The sequence below is a fragment of the Neophocaena asiaeorientalis genome, unplaced genomic scaffold, assembly GCF_003031525.2.
Source record: "Neophocaena asiaeorientalis asiaeorientalis breed wild unplaced genomic scaffold, Neophocaena_asiaeorientalis_V1.1 scaffold225, whole genome shotgun sequence".
NCBI lineage: Eukaryota > Metazoa > Chordata > Mammalia > Artiodactyla > Phocoenidae > Neophocaena > Neophocaena asiaeorientalis.
Window position 1 is genome coordinate 8,202,831 of NW_020172364.1, and position 17,090 is coordinate 8,219,920.

Consider the following 17,090-nt stretch of genomic DNA (forward strand, 5'->3'; position numbering starts at 1 on the left):
AGGGGAAAGTTACTGTGCCCTGACCGTGTGAAACCAAGAATACCTATCTGGGCCCTCCAGGAAGGCTTTGACTTGGAAATGACATTGAAGCTAAAACTGAAAGATGAGTTGGGAAACAGCCTGCAGGTGCAAAAGGCTTGAGGACTGAAGACGTTTGCCTTTGAAAAACTGAAGGAATGCCATTCTTTAGTGAGCAAAGAGGACGGTTTCAAATAGTATGGTGTAGGGCAGTTTAGAGATTTGAGGCTTGTGTTCTAAGAGATTAGAAACCTGCTCAATGTGTTCAAGCATGAGGGTGGCATGATCAGATCTTCAGGGAGTTTCTGGTGCTAGCTCCAAGGAGCTGGGTCTCCAAAAGAATGGCTGAAGTTTTATATACTGTCTTTAACGAGTGGAAAATATTTTCTTTACGTATAAAATAAGTATGCTTTCATTGAGTGTAACTCTTATTTATCTTTTTCTTTTGAATTTTATTTTATTTTTTTAATACAGCAGGTTCTTATTAGTTATCCATTTTATACATATTAGTGTATATATGTCAATCCCACACTCCCAATTCATCACACCACCACCACCACACACCACTGCCCCCGCCCGCTTTCTCCCCTTGGTGTCCATACATTTGTTCTCTACATCTATGTCTCTATTTCTACCTTGCACACCGGTTCATCTGTACCATTTTTCTAGATTCCACATATATGCGTTAATATACGGTATTTGTTTTTCTCTTATCCCGTCTTACATTTAGGTCTTTAATCTATTTTGAGTTTATTTTTGTGTATGGTGTTTGGGAGTGTTGTAATTTCATTCTTTTACATGCAGCTGTCCAGTTTTCCCAGCACCACTTATTGAAGAGACTTTTCTCCATTGTATATCCTTGCCTCCTTTGTCATAGATTAGTTGACCATACGTGTGTGGGTTTATCTCTGGGACTGTAACTCTTACATAAATATTCCAAGCAGAAATCTGAGTGGCTCCGAGTGAAGGATACTTAAGAAAGTGGGTAAATCTCAAGACAGATTGACTGGTTTCACATCTGGGAGCTCTGTCACTTACTACCCTGAGCACTTCATCTTGTGGAGCTTCAGTTTCCTCATCTGTAAAATATGTGTAAAACGTGGGATAATAATTCCACTTAACTCATTAGAATTAAATGAGTAAATATGTGCAAAGCACTTAAACACTGAGGAACATAGTAAGACTCAGAGAGAACTTAGTGGTGGTAGCAGAGGAGGAGGAGTGATAGTGGTAGTAGTAACAGCTAAGATTCTTCTCCCAGAGGATTAAAATATGGATGCTAAATAGGGTTCAGACTTTTTTAATCTTGATGGTCACCATTATTTTATTGAAATTGATATGTCTTCAGTTTCATATCACGGTGAGCAAAACTACCTCCTGTGATAAAACATTAATCACATTTAATCACCCCAGTGTTTTAAGTCATAATTTCTTATATGGTTTAGACAGATACATTATCAAAGTTATTTTTATATATTTTAAACCCACTTTAAAAACCAGCAAAGCATTACTGATGAATCTTCTAAAGTGACCATGGTATGCTTTCCATATAGATGGTAAAACCCATCTCTAAAGATCTCCATTACTGTGTACTTTCTTCTCTTAGCATTACCATGTCTGCTTAAAAAACTATTAAGACAGGGATTGTTATAGATTGAAACTTTCCTCAAACACATTTTTGACCCAACTTTAATAAATAACTCCTGGTTCACTTTAAAGAAACTGAAACTCTGTATACTTTTCCCTATTATTTTGATCAAGAATTACTGAATATTAAAATTATACCTTTCTGCTAAGCCCAATGTTTCCTTGGTATGTAATGGTGAGGTCAGGTTTTCTTAGAATTGAGATGCTCTTGATTATAATTTTATTTATTTGTCATTATTACTAAAAGGGAGTACTTAATGAAATCATAGAATTTAAAGTTTATTTTTCCTTAATTGAGCTCTACACAGTGTAATTTAGCTAAATTTGGATTGAGTTCTAGCTTCTCTACGTTTCACACTTCCTAGCTTTTCAAGTACTATGGCTAATATTTGTTGACACTGTTGTCTACCTGATTAGCCAACTTTGTATTTATTTGTCTCACCTGCCCTTGTCAGCCTTGGCTGGAGCTTTTAGGGAGCTCTCTCCTAAGTTATGGGATCTTGGACCTCAGAGGAATCTTGACACTTTGTGTCAGAGCATAACACATTCTAGTAAACTCTTTGCAGGCTGTCTTTCTAGGCTGTGGGGTTTAATGCTTTATTTTTACATTTTGTTCGTTGTAAGGTATGAGTATATTTTACCTCCACTCACTTTCTAGGATCATTTGGAAGACAAAAGAAGTGAAATATTTTATATCTAACAAAACCTGGTTTTGAGAAAAACGCGATGCTGAATACATTCTTAAGGTGAAAAGATGGTGCTTTAATTTAACATTAGAATCCAAATATCTTCTTGACCTCAAATGAAGCACATTCAATCAATTGTGTTTAATTCTAGCATAAAACAAACCATCATTCTTTGAGGTGAGGCAGGTGGTAGAAGGCTAAAAAATGACAAGCATTTCTCCCTCAGGCAGTGCTTGTTTAAAAGTCACTATTCTGCCAATATTTGGGGATAAAAATGTAGTACTGTCTGCTAGAGCATAATCCAATGGATGCTTTGCAAAGCCAGGGTCATGAAGAAAGCTGTTTTCTTTTCCCAGGAGGGGCTTTAGAGTGTTCAGAAAGCTCTTCCATGAAGCCTGAGGTGAAAGGTTATATTAGCTGAGGAAACTATATATGCTGCCTGAAATAATTTGGATTTGTAGGTTTGGTCTGGCAAATCTGTATGAAGAAAAAAAAAACAAAAAACCCCAAAAAAAACAGTTATCTCATTTTTTTGAAAGCAACCTCATGGCATTATTTTTACATAGTATTGTAGATGAGAATGGTCATCCCTAGAAAAATGTTAGGACTGGTGCACCATTTATGTTTGATCATCAGATTCAATCTCCTCAATTTTATACAGATTTTACTTTATAGCAAACTAAGGTCCAGGTTGTTTAAGTACGTTGCCCAGGGGTAGATGGCAAATTAGCGGCAGTGTTGGGCCTTAAACCCCACGTTACCCAAGTCTAAGTTCAGAGTTCTTCTGCATTACTAGAATCCATTCACGAATCGAAGGAGCACTGAAGAATGTTTAATTCCCTAGCCATCTCTAACAGTCAGTCAAGGATTATAAATATAATTTTTTTCACATGAAATTTGGGCAAGTTATTGTTTCCTGTGACAAGGATCCATTTGAATTGAGGTAAATAAATTGATTATATGTTTCCAAAGTAACCTCTCCTATGCCTGATGTGGTCTGCATTCCCATTTTTTATTAATCTCTTGCCATATATTATTGACTATCGTTGCCATAAATTAGCTATTACAGATAGTAATAGCTAAGAAAGGCGACAAACAGAACTTATAAAATTTCTCTTACACAGATACATTGGAGGAGAGAGATTTTCAGAAATGCAAATTATATCTATGTTCCTGTTTCATTGCACTGGTCATATGGCTTGATTGGAATTCTTTTTTGATGTTAAATTATTTTACAGGAAAGTAATTACAGAGTCAACTTTAAGTAGGTATAAACCCAGGTTTATATTCAATATTAATTCAATATTAAGTTTTGTTTACAGTGATATATACTGATATACGTTATTGCTGAGCTGATGAGAAGAAAATTCAGGCCCACAGTATATTCAGAATTTAAGATCATTTAACAATGTAACCCAGGAAGGAAAAATAAAACGAAACTAAAGGAACTGCATTTATATAGTACGCTTTTAAAACAACGACCAGTCAGGAGAAATCCCTATTCTTTATTGCCATTTTAATACTAATCATCAAAACTGAAGAAATAAATCAGTCTGTAGATGACTATGGGTAGGCGAAAGAACTTACGGGAGGAGAAAAACAAACAACAAGGAAACCCTCTTTCTATATTTGGGAATGGTAGTTATACTTGCTCTTTCCTAATGGTGAAAGCAGGCAGTTTGAGATTCAGCCCCTGGTATCCCTACACTTACCATACCAGCTCCATGTTTTAGAACACCCCCCAGAGTGTTCTGTGATTACCCGGAGTATATGAAGTTTCTGTGACCAAGGTGTGTTTTATCCTTTCTGTGGGCAGATCAGCTAGTTTGTGATGAAGTTGAGTACGTTTCAGCTACAGATGTTGGTAATTTTCTAGGGTCCAGGCAGTGTCTTCTATTTCAAAGTTATTTTATAGGAACTGAAGCATCTGTTCGAATTCAAAGGAAATCCACTGTTTTACTTTATCAGGCTTATAACAGATATCAGGCAAATCGTGTTCATTTTCACCTTTTATATGTTGTGGAGAAAAGACTGTCTCCTCTTTCAGACATGATAGGGTAGATATACAACACTGTTCATTCATTCACTGAGTCCCTATAGAGTATGTTAAGCTTATTCGAACATCAAGGTACCTTATTGCTGGAAAGGGACAATCTACTTCCTATTACATTTCAAATGTTCTAATAGCTTTTGTTGCATAAGAAACACATGGGACACAGAGGACCCCACAGAGTTCTTCTCAGGGCACTTTTTGGTACTCACACGAGTGTCGTGTTTTAACTTTGGAGACTATTTTACTTGTCGTCATAAATAGGCATCTCATTAGCATCCCAGCAAAACACAAATTTCTCCCTTCTGTGTTTCTGGAACTACTGAAGTAAACAAGGGGTACAGGTACTGCTTCCTTCATCCCGCCAGCTTCACTTTGGTGGAAAAGAAGAAATAAATATTATTCCCATTAACCTGGCACAGAGCTAGCTTCATAGGCTGCAAAGTTCGCAGTCATGAAAGGGCCCTGTGCTTTGTTTAATGTTCTGCTCCCCCCCTTATGAAACTCTTAATAATTTATGAACAAGAGGCCCTGTGTTTTCATTTTGCGATGGGCGCTGTGAATTATTTTGCTGGTCCTACCTACCTAACACTTGTTCTCCTTGGCTGTGCCGGTCTGCCCTCTGCCTCTAATTGTACTTTGTCAACACGTCCACTGTCTTCAAATCAAAGAAATAAGCAAATAAGAAACTCTTTTGGTCGTTGTCAACTAAATGCTTTTAAAATTAACTTCAAATGTACGAATTCCTATGGCAGGTTTATGATATAAATTTTTAATAAGGCCATGGAAAGTCTGCAAGAAGATTTCTAATCATACAATTCTTACTTTGGTGGGTTTGTTGCTGTGTGTTTCAGGCTAGTTAATTCAAAGTTAGTGTTGTTTTTATGCTTTCTTTTTTTTTAAAGACAATTGAGTATACTACTTAGCTTTTGTTTCTTTAAAGTAAAATTTGAGGAAAGCTTAAAATGAAATATGTTTTCCCATTTTTTTCTTGAATAGTCAGCAGCTCTTTGCTCAAACCTGAGAAATCTAGTTTTACATTATATAAAGTGAGGCGTCAGCCCTGGAAGCAAATCCTATTGTGAAGAAAATATTTCACCCGAACTTTTTGGGATTAAAAATTATGGCCTGTAAAAGCATAGCCATCAACACCTATTAATGGCTTGAAATACAGTTTCTGCGTCTTTGGTGCCACCTCATATGTTCAGTCTCACTGCTGTCCCAGGGACGTTGTCTTTGTACCCCTGAGGTAAATGGAGTTTCCATTTCTCTTATGTCCTTCAAGCAGCACTGAGTGTTTACTCACTGGCTTTTAAAGCTGGGTCCCCAAACTTTTCTCTTTACATTTATTGGAAAAAAAAATTCAAAGGGCCATGTTTCTTTGTTCTCTTCCAAGCGCACAATTAGCTTGTTCCATTCTGTGTAGCTAGAAGGAGGAGGAAAGGGTTGGCCCAACAGGCTTTTTACTGCCTGTGAGAAAGTGCCTGGCGAGTTTCTTTGTTCCCTTTGTCAGGGGCGGCTACCTCCCTAATTGTACTGCTCTAGGGAAGCACGTGCCTCTGGGAGCATTATCTGATTCCTACAGGACGCTCAGGAGTGCTTTGTATACTGACCCTTAACTTGAACACAAATAATAATTTCAATCCCCTTTCTAGGCTGTTGCCGCAGGCTTGGACACCTAAGAGCTTTCATTCAGCCAGGGGTGTGTACGCCTTCGTCCGGGCCTCAGGTTTTAGTTTTGTCTCTCACAGCTGTCTCACCTGCAGTTTGCCTCACCTGTCAAGAGGGGAAGCTAAAGATGGAGGACAGGCCTAGGAGCTGTGGAAGTCAGAGGGGAGGGAAGGCGAGACTAACAGCTGCTCTTGTCAGCAGGGGGATAAGTGTAAAGAGATTAATAGTTATTTGAAGAGCAAATGGGGACATGGCATTCGGCAGTGGAATGCGAATGCATACATGTAATGGAATGGGCATGCAACCGTTAACATTTAGACAGATGCTCTCTGGACTGAATGGAATGGCAGAGTCCTTTCTCCTCCCCATGTGAAATACTTAAAGTTTAGTAAAATCATTTTCTTACGCTTAAAGTTGAATTAAAATTGTTTTCAAGCATCCGTTTCTTCGTGAGTTTGTTCTTCTCTGTAGTTTGACTTAATCTGGGACTCTGTTATGTTTCAGTTGAAGAGCCAGACTCCTCATTTCCTTTATAAAATATGTACCCACAGGACTGCCTTTTTTTTTGCTTTTCATTTGTTTTCCTGTTGCTAACTTGAAGAAACAGTGAGGTTTCCACGTGTCAGAAGATTTCACAAAGGGAAAATGGTACACAGGCTGGTGGCCCCTTCTGGAAATGTGTCCAATTTGACTCAGGAATGACTTGAATTATCTTATCAGGCTGACAGGTGTGATGGTGTTGGCAGGGCCCTGGACTTGGAATCGGATGATTTGGTTTCAAAATCCCTACTCTTTGCTTATTAGCCGATGCTTGAGCAAATCACTTCCCCTCTCTGACATTAACACAGTAAAGATTTTTTGCCGATGAAATGAGAAGTTAAATCATTCTTCCCATAAACATCTTATTGAATACCTACTTGGTGCCGGTTTTCCTAGAAGAAATAAAACACGTGGCAGAGAAGCTATATGAATTAATGTACTTCTGAACTATTTCAAACATAGAATCTTAATCATAACTAGATGATATTTCTCTTACACACGTTCTACTCTAGAAAATAGTAAACTGCTACGAAGAAAATGAAAAAACAGATGAAAAATTAGGCTGTTTGGATGGTCTGCTAGCATGTAACCTTTTAAAATATATAGTTGCCTCTCCCTATCCCTGCTACTCATTCCCCTCCAGTCTTCATGAACCCAGTTCCTGGGGGCAAGTCGGTACCCTGAGACAGAATTTAGAATGATGACTAAAAGGAAATTTGGAGGACAACTGATTTTTCTCAGTTAACAACAATTTGATGCTTAAGTCTCCTCTAGAACGTATCTATCTAGTGGTCTTTTTCATTCTGAATACCAGGACAGAAGAAGAAGAAAAAAAAAAGAGTAGCAGTCAGTATTCATTTATTTTAAAGAATTCATAAGCAGCTACAGAGCACTGGCACTTCTTGCCCAGTTTGCGAATGAGCACGTAATCCACTTTCAAATGCTCTCGGGGAGACTGCAGTCTCCAAAGGTTGCCCAGGAAGCTGTGTGAACTGTGCAGGTCATTACAAAACATACACACACCTGGGGTTTCTCTTGGAGTTTCGAACTATGCATGACAAATCGGTCATTTTCCCTTGAGTGCGAAGTGTTGCGGACGTGAGGTGGAACTCTGTAGAAGGCACTCACCAAATGATGCCTTTTTGGCAGCAAGGATCTGCAGCTTAAATGGCTAACGTGGGGGGTTTCTGGGTGTCCCGCAGCCACAGTACACGAACCTGGGGCTCCTGAACAGCATGGACCAGCAGATCCAGAACGGCTCCTCGTCCACCAGTCCCTACAACACAGACCACGCCCAGAATAGCGTCACGGCGCCCTCGCCCTACGCACAGCCCAGCTCCACCTTCGACGCCCTCTCGCCTTCGCCCGCCATCCCCTCCAACACCGACTACCCGGGCCCACACAGCTTTGACGTGTCTTTCCAGCAGTCCAGCACCGCCAAGTCCGCCACCTGGACGGTAAGAGCACCGGGCACCCATGTGTCCTTGAACCTGATCCCCAAGTACAAGGGTCTTCTCCATTACCCCTCCCCCCTTCCCCGGCTCTCTCCCCCATCAAAGCTTAGAGCTCCATATTGAATGGTGCAAAATTTCTCCCTGTCCTCTAAGGACATTTTGGTTTGAAATATTCAACACTGACCCAGAGAGAGAGAAAGTGCCATTTAGTAGGAACAGCCCTGATCTGGGAACCAAACTGCGTTCTGGCTGGCTCCTAGCAATTTCAGTTGATGCGTTCTAGCCTGCCTCACGCTGTTGGGAGGTCCTTTGTGTGAAAGATTTTTTTGGAAAAACGTAAAGCATTACGCCAATGGAAAATACCGTAATCATAGGATATGTGTTTGCAGTCTGCAGAATGTAGGCGTTACCAGTCTCATTATTTTGAAAAAATAAATGACCCAGTAAGGTACGATTTAAAAAAAAATGAATAAAATCACAAACACAGTGTAAAAAGAAATTAAGATCTCATCTATTAAGGAAGGGTTAAATTTGTGCATGTGGGTTCTATAACATGAATCATAGTTTATTGATACATATGTATCTATTACATGTAGAAGCAAGTTTCCCTCCCAAAATCCTCCTAAACTACACATTAGGGGCCTAAATTAGCTTCAAAGAGATTCTGATGAAAAATGTTGAAAAAAATCTTTTATATAACTTTTCTAAGAAAACATGGAAATACTTTTAAAAATTAAAAAAGCTACAAGAATGTTGATTCTATTTCAGAGTTTATTTTATTATAACATGAATAAAGCTTAAATATAAGGGAGGAAACCTATAAGACTGGTTTTAACTGGTTGATCAAAGAATGCCCAAGACCAAAGTGACGCACATTTTGTCAAAGAATTTAATGTTCGCTGGGATTATAGAAATGCTTCCAAACGTCATCGTCTTGTTGAGAAGTAGCTTTCAAATTGTTTTAACAGATTTTTCCCTCTTTGGCAAATAGGTTTCTTTGGAAATCATTTCTGTTTGTATGTTACAGTATCCAGGCTCTTCTCCAGTTGTACAGTTTATAAAATAATCTGCATTAGTAACACTAAATTCCAACATAATTTCACACGTGTCCCCTCATTTTGACCTCACTTTTTTTGTGAGCTAGGTAGGGCACATTTCACAACTCCCATTTTACTAGTGAGGAAAGCTGAAAAAACATGGGGATTCGGTGGCATCCCTAAAGTTACAGAGACTTTTGTGTAGCTGGTCCTATTTCTGATTCTGCCACCCTCCTCCCACTAGATTATGTCCTTTCTTTTCCTTTTCACCATTTCACATCAGGATGTCCCACAATTGTCTAAAAATTTATCTTAGCGCGTTTCTTCCATAGTTTGAGAAGCGGTGCTGTCATGGTTCGTATTTCAACCGTAAAGTAGAAGTGTTAGCTTAAAACTTGATCTCTCTTCCATGTGCTTTTTTTAGTCAATTGTGTCATACTATTTAGTCTCTTTTATATTAATAATTGTGGAGGTGGACACTCCAGGTGAGTAAACTTAGAGTAAACTTAAAGATATATTGGTTGATTGATCTAAGTAATATCTTGCTGAAGAACCACTAAAATAACCATTTTATAAATGGATCACTGATGTGTTTTTGAATAGGGGTCACACCAACTGGATGTTTACAATCACTGAACTTCAAAGCTAACAGTTTTTCATCTGACATTTGCAGAGCTCTACTGTATTAAGGGTGAGCACATCTGAGGGATAATGGGCATGTTGGGGCCATTAAATGAAGAATCACTGCCCTCCTAAAATGGCTTAAGAACCTTGGGGATGGAGCATGATGGAACATCAATCTTTCTTCCTCCCCCCTCCCTCCCCACCTCCTCATACAGAAGTCTTAACACTTTTTTTCAGTTTCAGTGCAGTTCTGAACCATCTTCCATCAAATCCCCTCTCTCAGAGAGGTACACTGTCTCAAAAAAAAAAAAATGGTTGGGGATACCTACATAAGTGGTAGGTTAAATGTAAAGAAAACGGGGCTTCCCTGGTGGCGCGGTGGTTAGGAATCCGCCTGCCAGTGCAGGGGACACGGGTTCAAGCCCTGGTCCAGGAAGATCCCACGTGCCGCAGGGCAACTAAGCCCGTGTGCCACACTACTGAGCCTGTGCTCTAGGGCCTGCGAGCCACAACTGCTGAGCCTGTATGCCACAACTACTGAAGCCCGCGCCTAGAGCCCATTCTCCACAACAAGAGAAGCCACTGAAATGAGAAGCCCGTGCACCGCAACGAAGAGTAGCCCCCGCTTGCCACAACTAGAGAAAGCCAGCGCGAAGCAACAAAGACCCAGTGCAGCCAAAAATAAATAAATAAATAAACAAATTAATTAATAAAAAAAAGTAAAGAGGGACTTCCCTGGTGGCGCAGTGGTTGAGAGTCCGCCTGCCGATGCAGGGGACACAGGTTCGTGCCCCGGTCCGGGAAGAGCCCACATGCCGCGGAGCGGCTGGACCCGTGGGCCACGGCCGCTGAGCCTGCACGTCCGGAGCCTGTGCTCCGCAACGGGAGAGGCCACAACAGTGAGAGGCCCACATATCGCAAAAAAAAAAAAAAAAAAAAAAGTAAAGAAAATGTTTTGTAGAATACCCTAGTAAAATTTCCTTACATGTGACAGCAGTGGTATCAGGACCCTGAAAAAGGGGTAGACACTGTGGTGATGGGAAAGAGCATCTCTTGAGAGCCAGAAAACCTGGATTCTCACTGTGATCATCCTTGTGACCTTAGCCAAGTTACTTCATCTTTCTAGAATTCAGTCTGTGCCTCTGATGAGGATGAATGGGGTGAAAACTACTTCTTCTTTTCCTTAAGATGAGATAGTATTATTAATCAACATAGTTTTTAGAAGAACTTAGCTTCTAATCAGTTCATTTGCCTGCCATTAATAAGTGACCTTGGTTAAGCTGGTTTGCCTTTCTTGGGCTTCTGTTCAGTTGTCTACAGTGTATGCTATAGATACTACAGAATAAAATGATTGAATTAAATGTCCATTCCATCCTACTAGCGTATCACATGGTATTTATATTTTTATTCGTGTTCTTTCTTGTTCGCAATTAGACTTATTTTAGGCCCAGCTACATTTCATCTAAATCCAGCACATTTGAACCCTTGTTTGAGTAACTCCTGAGATCACCTAAAAATATGTAAATTCTTAACCATGGGCACCAGTGTTTTATACATAGCAGCACCTAACTCTTCGAGCCAAATTATGTATCCTCATACTTATACACAGACCTTACATTTTTAAGTGTTCTCTCATGCGACTTGGAGCCTCAGAACCAAGGCTGTTACCCCGTTTTAGAAATGAGGAAGCTTCGAGAAGTAAAGGTTACATGGCTGATCACCAGCCAAGGAAATAGAGGAACCCAGGCCTCCCTCCTTCCCAGTTCAAGTCTCTCCACCATCTTATCTAGACTGTCTTTCTCTTGATTGACAGAAGGCGATACAGACACTCGCAGGCCCTGTGTAGTGTGGAGTGAAGCCACCTGACAAAGGACAGATTTTTTTTTTTTTTTTTTTTCTTTTGCAGTACGCGGGCCTCTCACTGTTGTGGCCTCTCCCGTTGCGGAGCGCAGGCTCCGGATGCGCAGGCTCAGAGGCCATGTCTCACAGGCCCAGCCGCTCCGCGACACGTGGGATCCTCCCGGACCGGGGCACGAACCCGCGTCCCCTGCATCGGCAGGCAGACTCTCAACCACTGCGCCACCAGGGAAGCCCCAAAGGACAGTTTTTATGCTACATTATACAACACCTATTTCTTAGGCATCTGTGCATTTTAAAGCAATTTTTCAAAATAAAAACACTATATTTTAAAAACTGCCCACAAACTGGAAGCAGCAAAAGCAGCTGTCATTAGGAAGGGTCACATGTACCTCATATTCTTCTGGTAATTCTTTAGTAAAAATTTTGTTAGTACCATTTTATCACTTGTCATCCTTTTGTGTTGTTTGCTCTTTCAATTTCTGGTTTTACTAAGAGTCACTGCCAAAATATAATTAATATATTTAAAGTATATACACATATTTCCTTTGTTTTCTCTGTTTCCAATAATGAATGTGTGTTCCCAGTTCCATAAAAATATGGTATCTATTTTAAAATTCTTCCAATGAAATAAAGTGAAGAGCAATGACATTCTTCCATATTCTCTCTTTCACACACACACACACACACACACACACGCACACACAGAGTCACACCCAAACCAACACGGAATTTAGGGCTTGGGTTTCAGATTTTCTTCTTATTTCCACAGTGTAATTGTTACTTACTGATAGAGGCCTAACATTTACTATTATAAAGTGCTGGTCTAGCATTATAGCTGGAACTCATCAGCCACAGGCCAGTTGACAGTATGGTAATTTGGAAATGGCAGGAAACTTAGGTGCAGATTTCAACCCTGAAATTTACTAGCAGCATCTGGGACCTGCTCAGAGAGTTCAATCTCTTTGAACTTGACTTTTTCCACCTACAAATAGGGATGTTCATACTTTCCTTATCGTGAGGATTACATGCCACATGTAGGTGCACGTATCAGCACCTGGCTAGTCATAGGCATACATGTGTTTACTGAGTCTGAATTTGAATCCCTTTGCTTCACGAGCTTATTATAGTTTTGTTGAGGGTTCAGTTGTGCCGCAAGTAATAATTTGAGAGAATGCAAAGCAAAATGTCTTCTCCTTTTGTTTTTTCTTAGTGCTTTTGGGCTATTAGCATGCATACTCCAGCCCCACAAGACTGTGATATTATCCACTACTCAGATGTGTGAATAGATGGCATACGATGATATCAGGCCTCCCATGTGCAGACTTCTGCAGGTTGGCCGAGCTGCTTTCCTAAGTCTGTCCAAGCAGATGTAGGCTCTCCTTGCCGGCGCTAGGAAAGGTCTTTTCCAGCTTTAAGAACCTGTTGAATTCCAGCATTTATTTCTCATTTATGGGGATGTCCTTTTTTTTTTTTTTTTTAATTCTCCGTGTTAAATAAAGAATAGCAGTGGTTTTGTGGTGGCAAAAGTATTGGAGGCAACCTACACACTCACCAGTTGGGAACTGGTTCCATAAATTGTGGCATATCCACATGACAGAATACTCGATGGCCATTCAGAAGAATCATAGGTACCGATCTGGAAAGCTTTTGGAGTTGCTGGTGAGGATGAGATAAGCCTTCTACGGCACCTGCTTGAGCTTTGAGAGGACGGGTAAGGACACTACTTCTGGGGGCAAAGTGCTTTCTTTTGCTGGACTCCAGGGACAAGACTTTTTTTGTGTGTGAATATAGATCAATCGGTCTTGATTATCAGTGTCACACACCTTTGACAGTTTGAGAGCTCTTTTCCCCACAACCCAGGACACACAGTATAATCTGTGTGCAAATACTGGGAAAATCCTCAGGTTAGTGTTTTTCTGTTGTGCTCTCCGTCTGAGATAATGACCCTGGACTTTGGACATACATCCCTTTTTGCTCTTGTGACTTTTTTCCCTTCATAGATGTCAAGGTCTTGTAGTGCAGGCACCTGGACCTAGTGCTCAGAGCCATGTCCAGCATATAATAGGCCCTTAGTAAATATGAAAAGACTTTGTTTTCTCCTCGTGGCCAAAGGAAGTAATTGCAGTCCCAAGCAGTATCCCTCCATTCTGACCTTGACTGTTAACTGTCCATTAATTCGATGCCATTTGCCTCCACCGGTGATTTAGAGAGCCCTCTTTGCCTTCCTAATCATGCCAGCCTCATGTCATGTTCAGAGCTTTGAAGATTCTGACTTGAGCAAGTGGAGATTAGGGAGGTGGCATTTGAAAGGGGAACAGCCAGTTCTCCGGAGAGTTTCATTGATCCCAGCATATCGGGTCTTGCAAGCTCGCTCCCCTTGGCTCTTCCACAGGCGAGCTGAGATGCCTGCCTGTGGCCCACCCTCCCTGTCATCAGGTTACCTGTAATGTAAGACTTCCAGAAGAAGGCTGCCAGCTCTGCAGAAATCTAATGCAAGCCAGCCCATTGCGTGGCCCTCTGGAATTTGGGGACTCTTAAGAATAGCCCATCAAAGGACATGATGTACAGACAAACTTTTCCATGGTGAATATGATTTATGCTTCCTTGCACAAAGGAAACGCTTCTCTCACCAACGCTTGAGCCTTTACTGGGGCTGGTCTTAACTGAGTGGCTGTTAGGTTTCATTGCTGAGGGACAGAAGGCAGTAGACTTATCTCTTGCCAGTGGTACATTTGTTAATCATAACAAGGTTATTTTCACTTCTTGCCAGAGCTATCCTCTAAATCTCCAGAGATACATAAAGAGGTGTCTTTTTGTGCTCCTCCCATGATAAAGAAAATAATAACATTGAGCATTGTCACCTGTTATCCAAGCTATTTCTTAGTTGATGAGAGTATTGAGGAAGAATGTCCTAAATAAAGGGTTTGGAGATTCTTGGGGACGGTTCATGTTACTTGTTTGACTCTAGGTTTTGGACTTTAAAGTGAATTTCAATTGTAAGCCATGCTATAGGGGTGTTGTCCCCACATCCAGAGCAGAATAACTTAGCAAGTTTGCCCTAACTTGTTTAAATTAACTCTAGGTTAATGTATTCGTGATAAGGCGACTTCACCTAATCTGATGTTTAGGGCCCTCCCAGACTGTGCTCAGTGATTTCCTGAATCCACGGTAGAGTTTCTATTTAAAGGAAAAATATTTTATATTTATTTATTTATTGCATCTAATGTTACGAGAACTGACCACTGATTAAGAAGAAATAAATAGCAAATTTAACTAAACTTGCCTTTCTTTTTCTACTACAAAGAGAATAACAGCAACCCCCCCTTTTTTCCCTTCTTTTTCTTTGTCCTGTTCCTCTTCCTCTTTCTCCTTCTCCTTCACTTATATTATTATTCATAGTAGTCAATTTCGTTTTGTAGATATTACCAGACACTTGGTATTCTGTTTTTCCACTGTGGCTTTGGTTTCCCAGAAGGGTGGATTATTATCTGGAGAATTGTGGTATAAATAAATTACCATGGAAATTTCCATCAAGAGCAGGGATCCGATCATCAGGCCCATTTCCCTGAAAAATCACTTCCACTAATAATGGACTACCTTGAAGGTGGCAAACCCAAATATCTGTGGCACTAGGGGGTAGTGTAAATGAGTCAAGTGGTGGGGATGGAGACAGTGGCAAAATGAGCTTACACACCTTGTCTGCCAGGGAATCTGCTCTGCAACTCCACCCTGTTGTCATGGGGGAAAGTAGGGCTGGAGTTAAAAGATGAAACTTTCAAGAGCATCTAGAAACCTGGATTTGCATGTAATATCTCCAGATCTTTAAGTGGTATATTCATTTAAAAAAAAAAAAGTTGTAAAAACCAAAAACCAAACAAAACAATAGTCAGACTGAAGGCTGTCTTTGCAGTATATTTAACAGTGACAAGGGACAGTTCCTTAAAATTTAAATAAAATAACTGGAAACTAGAGCAAGCATCTAAGGGGAAAGTTACAAATAAATATATTCCATTTGGAAATAGTAATTTTCTGTTCCTTTCAAAAGTCCTATAGATTGACTGCACCCTCCCACCCCCTACAATAAACTAAGCAATACATTATCAAAGTAGATCTTTCTCAGTTTGTTTTCGTGCAGTTAATGACCTCCCTACCTTCATATTCCTATAAAATTTATTTTATAAAATATAATGATCTGCGCGTTGGATCCTTGGCATAAGGAGAGAATCTTCTGTTTGTTTTGTTTTATTTATTTTTAAAATTTTTATTTATTTACTTATTTATTTATTTTTGGCTGCATTGGGTCTTCGTTGCTGTGTGCGGGCTTTCTCTAGTTGGGGCAAACAGGGGATACTCTTCTTTGTGATGCGCAGGCTTCTCCTTGCGGTGGATTCTCTTGTTGCAGAGCACAGGGTCTAGGCACGCAGGCTTCAATAGTTGTGGTGCACGGGCTCAGTCGTTGTGGCTCATGGGCTCTAGAGCACAGGCTTAGTAGTCGTGGCACATGGGCTTAGTTGCCCCACCGCATGTGGGATCTTCCCGGACCAGGGCTCGAACCGCGTCCTCTGCATTGGCAGGCGGATTCTAACACTGCCACCAAGGAAACCCTGTTTTGTTTTAATACTTAGAGAATTAATGCTTAATACTTAGAGAATTTATGGGACTCCATAACTTAACTAAAATTGGCCAAAGCTGTACCCAGAAAAGGCAGTGAGATTGAAAGTGCTTCGAATCAGTTTTCTCAGCTCACTAACCAATGGCTCATTTGTAATTAGCACATAGAGGGTGTGGCAGAACAAAAATCACCAGAAAATTGAGGTATAGACAGAGAATAATGTCACTGTATTTTTCTTGAGCCATTAAAAAAATACTATATATCATTCAGTTTGACAGAGATTTCTTCAAGTCATCCCTGAATGATGGGTGCCATTTATTGCTCTCAGTGTCTTCCCATATGTGAGCTTTACACCTTCTCCTGTTTGCATTCCCTGATGTTAACCATTTCCATAGTGTGATCAAGTCTTGTAACTGTCCCCACCCCCTCTGGTGGAGAAGGGAATATGTATTTTTCTCATGAGAGGTATTTAGCAATCAGCTGTCATGTCATGGGTAAAAGCAACTACATATGAAATAAATCCTCATGGTTTTATAGCAGCAGCAATTAGTATGTCTGTTAGGTCACTGGAGCCTGAAGGAGGCATGAGATAACATAGCTGTCTGTTCAACAGCTTCTAATTCTTTGAAATTAAAGAAAAGTTTATTGTAGAACAGAAAGGAAAATCTTAGACTCTTTGAAGCCCTGTAGATGCTTTGTAGACGTGGAATGGTTTTTAGCACAAGGGGTCCTGTAATTAGGCACACAGGGGCCTAAAGGTACTGATCTCAGCAGCCATCTCTCCTGTGGTTTTTAATAAAGATTACGACCCCATCATCAGGCTGCCCTCAGCTGAAATTTAAAGGAAATTGAGAGTAGCCAGAGACCCTAGGTCTAATTTACTGTGAGGTG

At 40.3% G+C, this 17,090-nt stretch overlaps 1 protein-coding gene across 4 annotated transcripts in view; it reads left to right on the forward strand.

The window, feature by feature from the left end:
* TP63 (tumor protein p63) overlaps positions 1 to 17,090 on the forward strand; it is a 218,819-nt gene that overhangs the window by 131,000 nt on the left and 70,729 nt on the right. For all 4 annotated transcript variants that reach the window (XM_024768730.1, XM_024768739.1, XM_024768748.1 and 1 more), the window contains exon 4: positions 7,815 to 8,069. In XM_024768730.1, the coding sequence (XP_024624498.1) occupies positions 7,815 to 8,069 (255 nt within the window). The remainder of the gene's footprint in view (positions 1 to 7,814; positions 8,070 to 17,090) is intronic.